The 18,280-nt window shown below is 41.8% G+C and overlaps 2 protein-coding genes across 3 annotated transcripts; one reads left to right on the forward strand and one right to left on the reverse strand.

Annotated features, from left to right (window-relative positions):
- Positions 1-56: 56 nt before the first annotated feature.
- Positions 57-8,235, forward strand: LOC121181184 (probable ATP-dependent RNA helicase DDX17). Of its 2 annotated transcripts, none has more exons than XM_041037017.1 (13): positions 57-139; positions 1,024-1,183; positions 1,309-1,405; positions 1,741-1,874; positions 2,177-2,242; positions 2,353-2,494; positions 3,005-3,165; positions 3,269-3,441; positions 3,609-3,719; positions 3,841-3,902; positions 4,149-4,208; positions 6,363-6,599; positions 6,756-8,235. In XM_041037017.1, exons 2-13 carry the CDS (start codon positions 1,040-1,042, stop codon positions 7,256-7,258), a joined length of 1,890 nt encoding a protein of 629 aa, XP_040892951.1. In that variant the 5' UTR covers positions 57-139; positions 1,024-1,039; the 3' UTR covers positions 7,259-8,235. The 2 variants fall into 2 exon arrangements, with proteins under 2 accessions (XP_040892951.1, XP_040892949.1); XM_041037015.1 differs by having other exon boundaries at positions 61-372.
- A 2,526-nt stretch (positions 8,236-10,761) lies between these two features.
- Positions 10,762-18,124, reverse strand: LOC121181183 (ADP-ribosylation factor-binding protein GGA1-like). The gene is made up of 17 exons (XM_041037014.1): positions 18,076-18,124; positions 17,199-17,283; positions 16,803-16,878; positions 16,556-16,654; positions 16,040-16,163; positions 15,358-15,458; positions 15,063-15,143; positions 14,664-14,801; positions 14,483-14,564; positions 14,218-14,328; positions 13,985-14,128; positions 13,533-13,576; positions 13,072-13,262; positions 12,648-12,925; positions 12,387-12,556; positions 11,694-11,804; positions 10,762-11,565 (listed from the first exon to the last, which is right to left on the reverse strand). Exons 1-17 carry the CDS (start codon positions 18,119-18,121, stop codon positions 11,455-11,457), a joined length of 1,992 nt encoding a protein of 663 aa, XP_040892948.1. The 5' UTR covers positions 18,122-18,124; the 3' UTR covers positions 10,762-11,454.
- Positions 18,125-18,280: the final 156 nt, after the last annotated feature.

An 18,280-nucleotide genomic window follows, 5' to 3' on the forward strand; every position in this document is an offset into this window, starting at 1 on the left:
TCCATCGTAGCCACGCTACGTATAATTACTAGTTGAAGTTACGTCGCTAAAGAGGGCAGGGACTCGGGGGGGAAGGAGCTAACCGCCGTTTAGCTCCGTGACGCATACGACTGCTGTTCAACAAAGTCCTAATTTAACTGTAACTATCGTCTAATATACATATATTTATAAGTTAGTGAAGTCTCGGGCATTTTTGCAGCCGTAAATTGCGCTTATTTTGCACTTTATTATAGCGCGCAACGTAAACAAACCGGTGTCAAACGTTGAAGCTAACGTTTCAAATACAGCGCAGGGGATAATAAGAGTGTTTTTCTCCAACATGAGAGGGGGTTCATCTTATGGAGACAGAGACAGGGACCGCGGACGAGACAGGTAACTTTTCGAGTGTGCATATGGAAGCAGCACACATATATTTATCGCAGAATTAATGTTGCATAATGTCTAGACATCACAGGAAGTTTGTCCGTACGCCATGGCTGTTTTGAGACTCCAGTTAGCTCTCAGCAGTGTGCGCCGAGAACAGGGAAGCAGAGAAGCACAAACCTCTGTTTGTTGTTTACTTTCACAGTAAACATTACACAGACTTACAAACGACAGAGCGTTTATATATGTGTAACCTTAACCTAAAATTGTCTGATCTGATGAGACAAAAATTAAACGTTTTGGGCAGAACTCCAAACACTTTCTGTTGACCACCAGGCTGCACTCATTACCTGGCTATTAGCATCCCTACGGTGAAGCATGGTGGCGACAGCATCATGCTACTGTGGGCATCTCAGCAGCAGGGACAGGGGAGACTGGAGATTTTCATTTGAGTGTAGATTGAGTGGCAAACATTTAAATCCATATCAACAAGATAATAAAGAGTAAAAAAAGTGAAAAGGTCTGACTACTTTCTGAAGCCACTGTATGTCCATTGTTAAATAGTCTTATCAGCACATGATTTTTTTGTTGTTGAAGGTAATAACTGCAGTATTGATACAGATTTTCCAGTGCTCCTTACATCTTACTAATATGTCTCAGGCCACGGTTTGGGGCCATGAGTGGCCGCGGTGGACCCCCACCAATGAAGTTTGGGAATCCTGGTGAGCGTCTCCGTAAGAAAAGGTGGAACCTGGATGAGCTGCCAAAATTTGAGAAGAACTTCTATGCTGAAAACCCTGAGGTCCAACGGATGAGTCAGGTAAATTCTTTATCTAATACCAGAAGATATTCTGAATCATTTTGATAAACATTATTGCCGGCATGCATGTTTTCCTATTTTGTTTTGTTTTCTTTTTTCAATTTCCTTTTTGCTGTTGTATCCAGTATGAAATGGAAGAGTTTCGCAGGAAGAAGGAGATCACCATCAGAGGCTCTGGCTGTCCAAAACCAGTCACCGCTTTTCACCAGGCGCAGTTCCCTCGTTAGTAAACCAAGTGTTAAATACATGGGATGGGAAACATTAATATATACAGTACATTACATTATTCATTCATCCCCTCCTGAATCTTTGGAGTTTAAAATGTCCTTTAAAATGTCTTTGTTTCCATTTTAAGACACAGACACAATGAATTTAAACAAAACAATACAACTAGTCTAAATTAAATGAAATAAAATGTTGTAATGTTAGTAAAATGTGTTTTACAAAGACTGGTGGTATGTCCATTGTCCTTCAGATGTAATGAGCGAAAGATAAAAACTAAAGTAACAGTTCGACAGTGTAACTCATATTGATTCTCTCTGTGCGTCTTCTGGCAGAATATGTGATGGATGTGCTGATGCAGCAGAACTTTAAGGAACCCACAGCGATTCAGTCTCAGGGCTTCCCTGTGGCCCTGAGTGGCAGGGACATGGTGGGGATTGCACAGACTGGCTCTGGAAAGACACTGGCTGTAAGGATACCTGGTTATCATAATACTGCATGACGATGATGCTTTAGCTTATTGGATAAGTTTATAAAAAATTTTCAAGACAGACATTTCACAAGACAGAGAAAGAAATACATGCACCATAGCAGAAATACAGTCAAAAAACAAATTCATCACAGAAACAGCAGTACAACAGCAGAAGGACACGGTTTAGGTCATATAAGAAGACAAAATACTGTCTTTCATAGGAGAATGAATTTGTTTGCCTGATTTCCTGTTGTGCACTGTGTAATTATTTGTTTCTTGTGTCTTATTGTTCCCTTTAGTATCTTCTTCCTGCTATTGTGCACATCAACCATCAGCCTTATCTGGAGAGGGGAGATGGTCCGATTGTAAGTAATTGCTTCAAATGTGTTGCTCAGCTAGATAAAGAGTTCTATCTGAATCGCTTAGTCTTTGTATGAGCATACAGTCTGTAAAACCCATCCTCCTCTCTCCCCAGTGTCTGGTGCTGGCACCAACCAGAGAGCTGGCTCAGCAGGTTCAGCAGGTTGCATATGACTATGGCAAGTCCTCCCGCATTAAAAGCACCTGTGTCTATGGAGGAGCACCCAAAGGACCACAAATTCGAGATCTTGAGAGGGGTGGGTATGGTTGCAGCAGACGGGCAGATTCAGTAGATTATTCAGTAATCATGATTATTCAAAGTAGTGTGAATTAAAAGCTTTCACTTAACAAATCCTATTTAATGTACTTATGTACTTTCCCCTCTTTGTGTTGGGAAACTAATTTGACTGTGAAAACTGAGCACTAAAATGCAGTGGTAGTACTACAATGTTAATAAAATTGCGCAGCACATTTAATTCATGGGAAAACACAGAGTTATATCCTGGTATGTACATGAACTATACACCAGCATGGAGCTGACTCTTTGATGTATGACTTCCACAGCTGTTGCCTGGTATTTTAGCACACACTGCATCTCCCTGGGAGATGGGGCCACATGGTCATTCAGTAATTATAGGACTGCTCACAGTGTTGCACATGAACAAATCAACAAACAATGAGGGCTATTATTGTTAAGAAATGCTCTGCATGAGCACCTGTTTATATGTTTGTCTTTGTGTTGACATGGTGATTTTGTATATCTGTAGGTGTTGAGATCTGCATCGCCACACCTGGTCGTCTTATTGACTTCTTGGAGGTGGGGAAGACTAACCTGCGTCGCTGCACCTACCTAGTGCTAGATGAGGCTGACCGCATGCTGGACATGGGCTTCGAGCCACAAATTCGCAAAATAGTTGAACAAATCAGGGTAAGAGGAAAGGTTAATTACCACTAAATTTAAAATGATCATCTTGACTTTTAATGTAGATCATATGAATCAACTGGATGCTTTCTATCTTTCTGTGTATCAGCCCGACAGACAGACTCTGATGTGGAGTGCAACCTGGCCAAAGGAGGTCCGGCAGCTTGCCGAGGACTTCCTGAGGGACTATATCCAGATTAATATTGGTGCTCTGGAGCTCAGTGCTAACCACAACATCCTGCAAATTGTCGATGTCTGTATGGAGACGGAAAAGGACCACAAGTAAGGATAGCCTCTGTGAAAATATGTGACCTAAAATAACACCATGCCATGATCATCTCTGCTATAATTGCTGTAGTAGTGTCACTGAACATGAGCTCATACGTTCACGCAGTTGAAACTGAGCTCAGTGCTGTTGCTGTGCTGTGAATGCCTCTATCTGTCTACAGACTTATTCAGCTGATGGAGGAAATTATGGCTGAAAAGGAAAACAAAACCATCATCTTTGTGGAGACCAAGAAGCGCTGTGATGATCTTACCAGGAGAATGAGGCGGGACGGGTGAGGAATGACTGATAAAATGGTGACACAAAACAATGAGAGTAGTTCTAGGATGAATTATGCGAGTGTTCGACAGACAGAGGATGTTAGTGTTCACTAATGTTGCCACATTGGGTTCTAGGTGGCCAGCCATGTGTATCCATGGAGACAAGAGCCAGCCAGAAAGAGACTGGGTACTCACAGGTAAGAACACATCTAGTACAATGCTACTTCTGTCCTTCCCTTTGTTGTAGACCATTTTTTTTGCTTAAGTTCATTTGTCTGGAAGGGACTGTTCCAGAGACTGTTCATCAATAGGTATTTGTTTAAAGTTACTCATTTGCTACTTAAGTTGAGCATGACCTTAGATGACAAGGTCCATCTTGCTCTTGAGTTAGATTTTTTTTTTTTTGGCTGATATTCCTACTTTTATTTTCTTTAATTTCACAGAATTTCGTAGTGGCAAAGCTCCTATACTGATTGCTACTGATGTTGCCTCTCGTGGTCTGGGTATGTCTCCTCACACATACAGTTAATGCTGCATAATCTCACGATTATCTCTTCTCTGTTTTTTTAAATTTTTTTCCTGTAGTATTTTTTTTCTCAAAATAATAGTTTATTTTACATAATAGAATTAAAAAAGTAAACAGTCACCACTGTCACATTGATGAGTTTTTGCCAGTTTATTTTTGAGCAGTAGGTAAGTATGCTACTGATCAGTAGACCAGCTATAAAAGGCATTCACAGCAGCCCTTTATTACTCCAGATATACAGATAGTAAATATAAATCAATCCAAAGCACAAGTAAAAAAAATAAAAAAACATTCATTTCTTGCAGAATTTTCTCCCTTAGATGATTTTCAGGTGATATTATGAGAGTTCTTTATACAGGATATCACACTAAGAAACCAGTAAAACATATATTAATGCTGTTAACCAAAAGTGTGAAAATACAGAGCAGGTATAATCAGTGTAAATTTACTGTGAAATAAAATCGCATCACCCTTACTGTTATAACCTGACAGTTTAATGATCTGTAACGTCCAGTAGGGAGGCTGCAGGCCTTCTGGTCCACTGGGTTTATAGTCTGTTTCTTGTTACTGCAGTTAAAAAGCTTCCTTCAACCGGGGCTCTTTGGCACGCTGCCTGAAAGGAGGGGTGTGTGGGGCAGACGCTCCTGCACACCTTTTCTCACGTCTCCTTTATGGTGTCAGGACAAATTTGTTGCTGATATTACACATTTCTACATGCATAAAATAACAAATTGTGTAGTTGTTCCACTGGTATCAGTCTGCAAAAGGATACATTTTGTTGTGTTTTGCAGATGCACATATGCAGGACAATGACAGAGGCTAGGATGGCCACTGTGACATCTAATTTGTAGGCAGGATAAATGTGAGAAGGGGGGATGAGTGAAGTGTCTTTGACTTGCCAAAATTCCTATGACCGTATCCTTGTTCTTTTTTCCCCTCTTCTCCTCTCAGGGTTTGGCAGCACTCGGCAGCTGTAACAGTCTGCGCTGCTGTCACTGCCCCCCCCCCCCCTCCCTCAGTCACGTTAAAGTAGAAGCTTGGCTAGTTTTAGGGGGATTAAAGCCCCTCTTGCTCTTCTTGGGTAACTAAGATCCCCCCTGCCCAGTATTGTCAGAGTTTGTAAATCCAACGAGCCTTCCTTGGGAGCAGCCTGAGGTGCCTGTATGTCTGCCCATCGGTCCGTCCCAAAAAGCAGACAGACAGGGGAGAGAGAGTTAGACGGGCTCGTCTGGATCCAGTCCTGGCCAGGGTCTGAGGAGGGCCCTGCAATGCGGCGAGAGAGCAACAGAACCAGCCGTTGTGTGTGCGTGTCTCATGAGGTTAAACGGTTCTGCTCCCGTCTGACGTTGCTGGTGTGTGCAGAAGGTGAGGGATGAACGCTGTCTCCCTCCCCTCAGCCCCTCCCTATGAACCAGGACTGAACAGGGGGGACTGACTACCTTTGTAAAAACAACACGAAGGGGGTAAGTACCTCACCACCCCTTTCTCTCAACTCCTCCATGAGCTCACCATACATTCCATCGTGCTCATATTTTAGTCAAAGCATAGCACAGTTTTATCACAGAACACCGTTATTCATTAGGTTGTGGTTGATGAAACGGTTCCCCTCTGTCATGATGGAGGGGAAAAGGGAGACTTAATGATCAGCAGTGCTGTCAGAGCCCCACCTTTTCTGTAATGAGAAACAGACTCTGTGTCCTCACATATTTTGACCGGCACATTGGTGTTAAAATTACAAAGCCTAAACAAGGTTTCTTTACACCTCAATGTCATGCTCACTGTACGTCAAGCGAGCATGAAACCCTGAAGTCAAGTTCAGCTTGAACTGGATTGGATTTAAGTGAGTTACAATGGTGTTAATCTAAAATGAAACCTTGGATGTGTGGATTTTTGCACAGTGTCTGATACAGCAGGTAAGTTGCTCCATTTGTTTAGATTTGTTTTTGATTTCTAACCTAAAATGTTGTAACAATCTGCTTTACAGAAAAAAAATGAAGAGATTTAATTGTAATTTATTTAAATAAAAACGATCAGCTCTTGTATTTGAATGAAAACGATCTTCTTCCTCTCTTGAGGTTATCATCTTTTCCCTTTCCCTTATCCTGTAAAACTGGTCGTTTTTACCCAAAAGACGTGGAAGACGTCAAGTTCGTCATCAACTATGACTATCCCAGCTCCTCTGAGGACTACGTCCACCGGATCGGACGCACGGCCCGCAGCACCAACAAAGGCACTGCCTACACCTTCTTCACGCCAGGGAACCTGCGGCAGGCCCGAGACCTTGTCCGGGTGTTGGAGGAGGCCCGACAGGCCATCAACCCAAAGCTGCTTCAGCTTGTGGATTCAGGCCGCGGTGGAGGAGGCGGCGGTAAGGACTGTCACCATTTTTCAAATATATATATTTATATCACAGTTAATCATACTGCAAAATGGGATCGGGGGGAATTTTGAGACATGTCTACAGATAGAGATAGTGATCTACAGGTAAAAAGTTACACTGATTTTATATTTGTTGTTGTTACAGGTGGTAGAATGCGTTACCGTGGCAGCGGCTCCAACAACCCTAACCTAATGTACCAGGAGGAGTGTGATCGCCGCATGCGCTCTAGCGGAGGCGGTGGCAGCAAAGACAGCCGGAGTGGCTTCGGCCGTGACAACCGCAACAGCCGCGACGGAGACCGTTCCACTTCCTCCTCCTCCTCTTCCTCCTACAGAAGTCGCGATCGCAGGAACAGCTACAACTCAGGCTCAGATCAGTATCAGAGTTACAGCGGCAGCGGGGGGTACAACTCCCGCACCGGCGGCCAAACCGGTGGAGGTGGAAGTCAGGATCAGTCCAGCCAGCCGCAAGGTCAGTTTGTCCAGCCTCCTCCTCCTCCTCCGCCATCGGGGGCGCTGCAGCCCCTCATGGCACAGCAGTTTGTTCCACCACAGCCCCCTCTAATGGGCTTCATGGGGCAACCGCCGTACCCTTTTGCTTCTCCACCCCCTCCTCCTCCTCCAGGCCCTCCACCTCCCCGGAAGTAGAATTACAAGAGAGAAGCACTGAATTGATTTATGCTTCTTAGTGTGAGTGTGTTCACGGTGTGACTTTGATTTTACTCTCCAACTCTTGTTAACTCCAAGAGGCGGGGGTTTGACAAGGTATATGCCTAAGGAGGTAAGGGCTTATATTTTCTATTTGTTTGCTACTTTGTAAATAAACCCAACATGTGGAATTAAAATTTTCCCCCTTAAGCTTTCTCAGGATAGATAGTCACTATCCAAAGTCTCATGCAGTTGCTCTCAAACATCTGTCACAGAGGAAAAGGCTTCTTGTGTTTTCATTTCAGTCAAACACCTAAACAGTGGATTTCAGCAGCTTGTTGTCCCTCTAGTTTCATCGGCTGTATTGGGATTTGGATAGAATGAAACCAAGTGTACACTCAGGCCTCAGTGCTATGTGTTTGAGAGTGCTGATCTATGGGTAAATAGACATTAGTCACATTCCAGAGCCAACTTGCTCAGTCGGAGCGAGACTTAGGTTTCGACTTGCAATAAATTTTAATTATTGCGTTTATTTTGGGTTTGTGTTATTATAAACACTGAAGCAGTGCATCCAAATGTGTGAGTCAGTTGCAACAGTTTTGAAGCCATGAAGCCACTATTAGTTTTAGTTTTAGGTTTTTTTTTTTAGTGTAAGACGCATTAGCTTGATTCATTTATCATGCACGCCTTTATTTTTTTCTTGTAGCAAGTCAAAATAGATGTGTCTGTGTTTACTTGTAACTTTTTAACTCACATATTCTTTTAACCAGCAGATCAGCTGATGCATGCGGATTGTTGACTAAATTGCAGTTTGTTGCTTGTTTCCTCTTTCACTCGTTGTGCTCTTTTTACAGTGTTTTCCTAATAAAGGAATCAAAGCTTTATTTTCTACTTAGCAGATTATTGATCAAATTATTTGTCAGATGAATTCCCTGTACAAATGACTTTATTTGTCTTAAATACACAGTTGTAGTACATTCTCAGTTTGTACCCAGCAGTATGTACGTGTGTTGCTTTTATTGGTTAATATACATAATGACATGAAGCTTTTATTCACAGTAGGAGCACAGATGGAAAAGACTTCTCTCTGCCTCAGACATATATCTAGAAAGACCTCGTCACTCACGATCTTCCAGTTGCTAATACTGAGTTTTTCTATATCAGTCTGAAAAATCTAGACCCAGTTTGGAAGTGAAGTTACAAACATTTAGTCTCTGAAGTAGTTTGTCCTTTTTTTTTTTCTTTTGTTAGTCAATGTGGGAGGTCCTGTCTGACAAGTATATTCTAAAGGGGGACACAGGTGAGGGCATTGCATGCACCATGCTCGATCACGTTTGAGTGATCTGTTCTGCAAACTGAATCACAGAGGTTATTTAGGTTTAATACTTGCATTTGTAATCTGTAAGACATTTGTTGAAAGGGGAACTAAAATTTTGCACCCTGCTAAAAATGAACCTCAGTGAATACTGAACCCAGACATGAAATGGGATTGCTGTAACTGGTGTGGTGGCGAGTAGCTCAGGGGCAGTTTGTTAATCAGTTTGTTTGACGTATTTGGATCCAAACTCACGTGTGACTTACACTATTTACTCCTTAACCCAAGACCTCTACCAAGGAGTGAGAGTTACAGTCTCTGTTGTCATCATCCTAAAACTTTTTCCAAAGGAGGCCAGACTGGACTAATTTGAGCATCCACCCATTTAAACTGCTCAAGTAAAAAATGTGCTGCCTTTTATCCAGGTCAGGATGATACTTGTTCTAATGGAGAAGATGTGTAGCCTGTGATAAACAAGTTTGCATATGTGAGACTTGCACAAGATAAATCTGATCTGAATGTGACAAAGTAAACCAGCCAAACATCCCCTTCAATGCATAGTGTGCAGTAAATCACGCTGGGAGCAATCTGAGCCATGAAAGACTGAAAGGTTGTCACTGAGGCTATGTTTGGTGTCATTATTGCTCTTTTCCTGACAGTTCTAGACACATTAGCAGTGTTAATGTATCTGTAAAGAAATGAAATGGCTGATTTATAGTATTACAAAACTGCCTACCAGAATGAATAATGGCACTCTCCTGTTTGTTTATTGATGTGTGCTGATGTGTGCTGATCTGCAATATGAAATTTGACACTTGCTTTCAGGCACGTGTTAAACCGAATCAGTGTTACTCAGCAGGTAATTCTTTGATGGAGCTGGAGCTCCAGCTTTAACTGTACTGTAGTTACACACGTTTGGAGTTTCACACATATTTCAGAATCTTAGTTCTCAGGTGGAACCTGTCTGCCTCCAGTCTTATTTTTATTTCAGTCTTTATGACCCTGAAGCGATTACAGACCCATGCTCCAATCAACTCAGTGACGATATTGGGATGATTCTGTGACATGGTGTGATTGGTCTTTTGTTTCACAAAGACGTTTCTGACACTGAACATATGAAAACAGAAATTATGATTAAACCAGTGATTTGTAAACATATATGTACAAAGCAAACTAAAATCAAAGGTTTCATCTCAGGCACATGTGGTAGAATCAAACTGCATGTCAGTGACGTCAACTCAGGACTTCACATGTCCCTCTTTGGGTCAATCAACAGTACAAAGGCAGCAAATGAGGAAAGACAAGGTTCTGTGAAAGGGAATGGTTTCATGTGCAAAATTTAAACAAAATAAGTGCATGTTAAGTTCAGGTTGACTAACAAAGAAAGAAAAAAATCTCCAAATCAAAATCCTGAGTGAAACGTAATGTTGAATAGTGTCCAAATATTTTGAAAACAAAGAAAAGTGCAGAAATAAAAAGCAAAATTTTTAAAGGGGCAGAGATTGAGCATCCTTCCTTCACAGGCCTTTTTCACAGAAGACGTTTTGACACGTCACGGTAGGAAAAGCACAGGTATGAATATTAAAATGAGCGACGGCTGAATTCCATTTAGCTGCTTGAGTTTCAGGGAGCTGGTATGTGTGCATGGTGGCTCTAAACCCCACTGTCATGGCTAACTGGGGCACATTGTTAATGCTGCTGCTGTGAAAAAGGCCTGCTGCCACAGCTTAGACACACACTGCCCAACTGCAGACTTTACAAAACAAACAACAACAAAAAAAGACATGACAGTATTCTAAAACCCAGACATTACTTAAAAACTGTGAATTCATTGTGTATTTTCCTTGAATAATTTGATTCTTTAACAGTAACTACAGTATTTCATTAATTCCTCATACTCTGAACTGCCTCCACTGGATCAAAAGGAAAACAACTGCAATGATTTAAAATGTGGGTGTTGACAGTTACATTTAGTTTGATGATTTCCATGTGCAACTCTGCTTGGCAAATACACAATACAGTTTTCATTATGGGGTAAAGTGGAAGAGGTTTTCTAGTAAAAGCTGAGCATGATACTATTTGACTTTGTGACCTCTTCCTGAAAACACTGTGGCTGTGTTGAAACAATTAGAAAATTAATCAGTTCTTCCTTTGAGGGGAAAATGATTTCAGTTCTGATGAGTTATCAGTTGAAATGGCGACTATTTCATTTCATAAATCAAATGCATTGTGGGGTTTTTTTTTGGCTTTTGATAAGATTGTTAGCACTTATAAAATATCGCTTTAAGCATTCAGCTGACTTGAAGTTTAACTGAGAAACAGTATTAATGGACCAGAGGAAAATAATGACTGAACACTCAAACACTGGACACACAAACTGTGACAATACTCCCAAGTTAGGAATGCATCAGACACTTGCTTCAGATTGTTGAGGTTTAAGAAAAAGAAAAAAAACAAAACACAATGTGAGACATGAGCTGTTACATGTAATTCACATGACATGGGACTCGCAGTACGTAGATCAGACAAATGCACACATTCCGTTTTTAAAAAGGCTCAATTTGTTTTCCCATAAGTCACTGCAGTGAGTCAGTGTTTCTGACAGTTGGCTGTGTATATATATATCTGATTGTTGGAAGAAGAGAAAGTGGCTACAAAACACAGGAACATGGAGATGACTGAATAAGGACAGGAAGGCTGTGAAGGAAGGCACAAGGTAGAAGCTGGCTCCCACATCTGGTCTCATGTCAGTTTGTATTACCAAACTTTTGAAGCCACTGACAGGTGAAGAGGCCATGTTGCCTCTGCCAGCGATGAGGGACACTTCAACTTAAATCAAAAGGAAGCAGCAGATCAGATGACAGCAAAGTGGTCCTTTTCACTACAGGTTCCCCCAGGCGTTTGGAGGGGGGAAATGGTCCACATCACCAGATTCATCGTGAAATTTGTCCCCCAAGTTGAAAGTTAGTTTGTACCGCAAACGTACTTTTTCCTGAAACAAAAAAACAAATGTCGGTCCAACGTTCAACATCACCGGCAATGATGCAGCAAATCTCTTCTGTGGAGATTTGTTTTTTACATTATGCATTGTTGGGGCGGGGGTCATGTGACAAAGAGTACCTTGTGAGGGTTAGCCAGGAGCAGGATCTGTGTGATGGCAGCTGGAGGCAGGATGGGATTAAAGGCTGGAAGCTCAGTACTAGATGGAGGCTGCAGCTTCACTTTCATAACCTAGGAAACAGAGACACATCCACACACCAAAAAAATACACTTAAAAGGCTGTAATCAATGTTTTGATCAATGAAATTATTTATGAAATAACAATGTGAAAACAATCCAACAATGTTTTCTATGATGTTGGTCATAGAGAATCTACAGAAAATTATTTATTTCCCTGGTAGAGACCAAGAACTAAGCTAACAGATACTGGATATAATTACTGTAACTGTTCACCAGGTGGCCAGAAACACAACCTGAGAATGCTAATGTTTCTCTGTGTCTGCTGGATGTATAAATTAGCAACTGTTTGCCAACAACTTTTCCATAGTAATTCAAAACGTAAAGATGTGTCAATATTGTGTTCGCTACTTGTTCCTGCTGCCAGTTTAACAAGTGATATCCACAAATAATATTCTATTTAACAGTTATGGTTTCCAGGTGACCGAACGTTAGGACTCTTACATGACACTAGTGCTGATAGCTCCTGTTGGGACTAGACCGGAAAGTGGTCCAGTATACCTCAGGTCCGTGACGGCATCTTTGATTACTGGACATGTCTGTTGTCAGAGTGACTAGAAGATAACATGAACCTACCTTGGGCACAGCTGCCTGAAAGCGGATGTTGGTGACTGGAATGGGGGCCGAGGACAGCATGGAGATGATCACTACCAGCACATCTGGCCGTGATGGAGGACAGTCTCGGGCAAAGGTAAACAAAACCCGGAGACTGTGTTTATCAAATACAGTCACTGGTAATAGGCTGCCTGTTCACAAAGGGAAAAACGCATCAAAATATGATGTGGAGAAATCACAGCCAGCATCAGTGTTGGGTCTGGCATCAAAGCTTGTGCTTACTAGGTTTGATTGCTTCCAGAGGTACAGTAACGTCAGCTAGGGAGATGTTGTCATAGGGGTCAGCAGCAGGTGATGGGCCTTTCTCAGCAGCTGTGAGACTGAGGCTGGAGAGGAGGAGTGAGTCAGGCTCCGACTGGACGGCCAGGCTGGATGTGGGGCCTGGAGCAGGAGTGGGGCCAGAGGAGGTGGTGACTACAGGAGGAGCAGGTCTAGAGGTGGTGCTGGACTTGGTCTGGAGATCTCGTAAAGTGACTCTGGATTGAGGCTGGAGTTTGTCCCTGCATGTGTAAGTAACATGGTTGAGAGGAAGAGAAAACATGGGCGTCCATCACAGTTTCAAATGTCAACAGGTATGTTACCACAGTATCATTCCACATCAGGGTTATGAGACTTTAATGCCATGTTTCCTGTCTGTTGACCTTACCATTTGACCTGCTGGCTCTCTGGAGGTAAGGACTGCTGTAGCAAGGTCTTCCCCAGTAAATCCAGCTCTTCCATGGCTTTAGGAGGAGCAGTGGAGCCCCCTGCTGGTGGAGCTTGCTGTGTTTTGACCACAGCTGGTAGCAACACAGCAGCTGGTACAGATGGAGCAGATAATTCTGTGCTATCAGAGGACTGAGAATACAAACACAGGATTAGAGTTTGCGTGTCAGGACTGTATGGGGGAGGATGGGATGTAAATTGTTTTTGAAAATTATATCAACGTTCGCGTTAAAGCCACTATGTGTAGAATTATTACGTGACTATAGTGTATTCTATTAGCTTTTATTTGTAGAAGAGTCTGTTTTAAAACTTCCACTCGGTGGCACCAAAGTTACAAAATTTCAACTTCTACAAATACTGGCTTTAATTTGACCATGTACATAATTATCTTACAACTCGCACCTGAAAAGCATTATGGGAGTCAGAGTTTTCCGTTACATTCAGTCCTAAGAAAACAAAAACAACAAAAAGGTTAAGTTAAATTCAATTCCAGTTTTTAAAATGCAATGTTCAGCTCAAAGACGCTTTCTAGCAAATCCCAAACACAATTTAAAATCGGGAACATTTCACTGCTTATGTCAGCTTCAGTGAAAGGTCTGGTTAAATATAAACAGGCTGAGAATGTGTCTACCTTTGTTGTGGTCTGGCCAGGTGTGGTCTGCCTCTGAGGATGCTTTTAGTCCACTACCCAACAAGAGGGCTACATCCCGGCCAATGGACATAAAGTCTAACTGTGCTGTGCAGACTAAGCTGAGCTTTAACTGCTGACTTAACCTTTTTAGGCTCGTTAAAATGGTCAGCATTAGTGTTTACAAGCCAGATGAGTTTCTTTGTCAGCAATGAGCTGTACTTACCCAGAGACATGAGTTCATCATCCAAGAGGTTGATACCGATGTTCTGAGTCAGGGTCTGCAAGTTGGAGGACTCGGGGTTGGATGGTACTGTGTTGGCTGATGCATTAAGTCCCATCAGGTCTACGAGTGCTGAGTTACTGCTTTCTGATTTGGACAGAAAATACTTCTAGTCAACAGAAATGTTTGGAAAATAGATGCCAAATCACACTGACCTTAAAAACACATGCACCTACCTGGTTGTGAGGACTTGGTTATGCCATCCTTTGCCACCTCCTCCCCCTTTACCAGCTGTCTATACAGATTGATGACCTGTGTCAAACTGTCATTGGCCTGTAAGATATCCGCTAAAAGAAGAAAACGAATTAGCAACACCGGAGTGATTTTCTAGTCTTATGCTTTGGGGTGAGTCTGATTACATTAAATCTGTAATGGGGGAAAAAAGCAACCTTATAAAAGTCTTGTTCTTCCTTACATAATACCACATAATACCCAACTTACCTAGGGCTTCATCATTATCCTCTGTATCACTCGCTAATCGGAATAGTGTGGGCCTCATCTTTTCACAGCGCTGGTAAAGATCCTGTAATTAGAATCATATTAAAACACTTCTACTGAGTGGTCCCAGAAGGATTACGAGACTGTGGCTGGAGCACGTTTTAATGCGCTGAGCTTTGCTAACCTTAATGAGCTCCTGGTTGCTCTGGGAGCAGCTCTCCTTGCTGTAGCCCTCCAGCAGCTGGCTCAGCAGACTGACACTCTCCTTCACCTCCTGGATGGCATTCACTCGCTTTGACACCTTCTCCACTCGCTTTTGGTCCTAGGAAAAAGAGCAGTAGGATCTCACGGTGGAGCTCACTGCAGCCTGATGTTTGATTTTCCTCTAGCAAATAAACCAAAGTATTTATCATTATAGCAGTTTAAAAATGGAATAGTTGAAAGGGCCATGAGACTAGTATTCAAGGGTACAAATATCATCACACTACTTAATCTGACGCGTATTTTAAACAACTGATAAGCAAACACAGATACACATGCACATGACCTACAGCACATTTAGTTAACAAAACAGATGACTCACTTCCTGGACCATTTCCTTGATGAGCTTGTTTGCTGCTCGAAGATCATCTGGGTGAGAGCTGTTCAATAAGCGAGACAGCATCTACATAAACAGGATAGGACAGAAGGGAGAGAGGAAAAAGAAGAGGAAGCAAAATTGTAAACTGTCGGTCCCTTAACAATTTTCGCAGCAGCTTCACTTCACACATAATTTTATGGGAAGAGAAGATTTTTATGGTCCTTCCCTTACAAGTCCTTTCCTTTGTAAACCTGTTTGATGAGGCTGGTGCTTCTTCATCATCACTCATACTTCATACCTTGGATTTCTCCTCATCGTCAAAGATGGCACTTTTGGTTCTAGGTGGAGGGGGTGGGAGAGGCTTGTCATCAGGAAGCACAGGATCCTGCTTGACAATACCTGGAAGAGAACAAGGACACCTACTAACCTTATACGTCAACAGCACAGCTCCAGTTTCATATGTTTACACTGTATATAGATCTGAGTCACAGAATCGAAGTCACCTCTGGCTCAGAGTACTGTCAGAGACAGATGTGATACTGGTGCCGGAACAAGGACAAGCCTTTTGTATAAATATAAGCACAAAATAATAAGATAGTCTGTTGTATTCTGTCAAAAGACACCAGAAAGACACACAGAAACTGCAACTTGGTTGGTAACTTCATTATTAAGACAGCACTATATTCACCTAAGCATGAGTAAGGACATTAGTCTCATGCTTGTAGGTCATCAGCACAAAAAGGAGAACTGATACCACTTTGTACAAAACACCACTTGTTAAAGCAAAGAAAACACCAGGAACCAAAAAACACATTATCAGTGAAATATGGGAACTAAAAGAAAAACAATCAGTTAAAGGTGAAATGTAATAACGCACCATACACATACTGTAATAAATAAGAAAATGAGAAAACGTTTTAGCGAGCTAAAGAATTTTAGCTTGATGGTTAGTCGTGTTCTCAAACATCTGGAACACTCACCCTGTTTTTTCAGCATCTGATATGCTTCTGCTATCTTGGTCTCATCTGGCAGCCTCACTGTCCAGCTGTACATCAGTTCTAACACCTTCTTCTTCACTGGCTCCGGAGCCCGAGCACCTAAATACTGCAGAAAAAGAACAGATAGGGTATTACCAAGCATTAAAGAAAAATTCTTCTTAAAAATGCTGATAATAGGTGAAACACCTTATAAATTTAAATAATTATTTCGACACAACTGTGACTTATTCTCTGGTTAACAAAACTCATACCTAGATGTCAGATTGGGAGGGTAGATTCATGGTTGCAGACCTAGCTTCATGTTGCACCAAAGTGGCAGCTTAAATTCAACATAATGTGAATTTTCAATGCTTGATTCTGCTATTAGACCTTCTCTTGGAATTACGCTGTGTAGTCAAGAATATAGTTGCTGTTTTCACAAGTTAATAAAACCCTATTCTCATGGATATACAGTTGCAGCCAAACTGGTAAAAGAGCACATAAGACAACAGTCATTACCTTGGGTGAGACCACCTTGATGAGCTCATTGAGAAAGCGAAACTTTCCCACTTCACTGTGAAATCGCTTTCCACAATTCTTCATGCACGTCTCAAGAACCTGGGAATTGGTTAAAGGTTGCTGGTTTTACATTTCAGACAAGTCTTCGCAGTTGTGATAATGACTCATGGCCTTTGCACTTGTTTTTTTATTTTTTTGATAAAAAGTGAACCAGTCAGTCAATTCTGCACCCAGTTCAGTCTCTTACCATAAGTGCTTGAATAGCCTCCCACTCCTGAGGAGACTGGATTTTGTGGGCCAGAAGTCTGGTTGCAAGTTGGGGACTGATGGATAAAAACAGACTTTAACCTTCAGTTTACTTTTCCACAAAAAATTAAATATGATGATTTTGTTTGACTTCATGTGTATCTGTCCAATTATTTGTAACCCCTTAAGCTTTGGGCATTATGTGCTAAAAAGGCTATATCTCCCACACAGCTCTTTCTAGGCTGTCAAGGAGATATCTGTCCAAATACTTACGGCCTCAACTGTAAATCAACAGCAGGAGTAGCAATGACGTGTTTGTGCATTTGTTTATAGTGAGAAATAGAGCAGCTATTCTAAAATGGTGTGACATTCATCATCATCATCACCATCATCTCACCCTTCTGGTTCATCGTTGAGTTGATCACAAAATTCCTTGATACTATCCCAGTCATTCTCCTTATTCAGAGGGTTGGTGGCCTTGTCTGTGCAAGAGATAAACACATTAGACTAAAATTCGGCATTTTGTCTATATCCAGACTTATACTGCATGTTAGTAAATTTCTGGCCTGACATTTGGCTGCAAAAAAAAGAAAAAAAAACGCCTCAGGCTTACACCAAGCCACACTGTGACATTTTACAGGAGCAAAGAGATTTAAGTGTCAGGTCTTACTAAACGTTTGTGGTCCCTGACAGCAGCTGTAGCCTATGTTTGTTTGTTTCTCCGGTATGCAATCTATGTGTTCTCTGGATTGGAGCAGATGAACAGAGTTGTTCGTGTCTGTCAGAAAATGTATGACAGAATCCTAACATGCATCCTAAGTATAGCAAAAGCTACGGTTCCTGGTTTGGGTGTCGCTTTGTCTCAGCTGACATATGTTGGTCAGCTGCTAACTAGCTAGATACTAAAACTAGCTCGATTTTGTTAGCATTCAGCTGGGCATTATTGAGATTTTTAAATTTAAATGCCATGTTTGTGTATCATCCCTAACATCAAACTGTCAACAGTAAACATAACACGAGTTCAAAATGCAAGTACATTCGAGGAAAGGGTGCTACATTAGCTGAGTGAGTTTGTTCCTTAATGCCAACTACACTTTTTGATTTGATGACATTCGCTCTCTTGACTCTCTAAAAAAGCCTATTCCCAAGGGAGAGCACTGTGACCGACAGCGGCAAATTCACGCTGACAATATATCTCCGTATCCGTTAACGGTGTATCAGCTATCGCTCTACACTCAAGAGTGAATCTGCTATTGTAACGTATAGTGACTTACTGATTCGAGACTGCAGGCTAACCTCATCTGGAGGCGCCGCCGCCATCTTTCGAGAATAAACAAGTGGTGAGTATCGCGTGATTTTTGTAACATATCGCGTGGATGGACGTTGAGAAGGTGGCTCTGTAGCTCCCCCAGTTGGGCACGAAGAGAAGTAAATGAATGACATTGAATACAGTAGGCAGACTCCCAGTGAGTATCTCAG

This window comes from Toxotes jaculatrix, chromosome 4 (assembly GCF_017976425.1).
Source record: "Toxotes jaculatrix isolate fToxJac2 chromosome 4, fToxJac2.pri, whole genome shotgun sequence".
Classification (NCBI taxonomy): domain Eukaryota; kingdom Metazoa; phylum Chordata; class Actinopteri; family Toxotidae; genus Toxotes; species Toxotes jaculatrix.

Excerpts from the sequence above, each read along its gene's own strand:
- LOC121181183 (XM_041037014.1), bottom strand. The coding sequence starts at position 18,121 with ATGGCGGCGGCGCCTCCAGATGAGGTTAGCCTGCAGTCTCGAATCA. Across the intron at positions 16,879-17,198 it reads CTCAACGATGAACCAGAAGG|TCCCCAACTTGCAACCAGAC; the intron begins GTGAGATGATGG and ends TTTATCCATCAG. Across the intron at positions 13,263-13,532 it reads ACTCCCATAATGCTTTTCAG|TCCTCTGATAGCACAGAATT; the intron begins GTGCGAGTTGTA and ends TTGTATTCTCAG.
- LOC121181184 (XM_041037015.1), top strand. The coding sequence starts at position 320 with ATGAGAGGGGGTTCATCTTATGGAGACAGAGACAGGGACCGCGGACGA. Across the intron at positions 3,166-3,268 it reads AAATAGTTGAACAAATCAGG|CCCGACAGACAGACTCTGAT; the intron begins GTAAGAGGAAAG and ends TCTGTGTATCAG. Across the intron at positions 3,720-3,840 it reads AGGAGAATGAGGCGGGACGG|GTGGCCAGCCATGTGTATCC; the intron begins GTGAGGAATGAC and ends ATTGGGTTCTAG.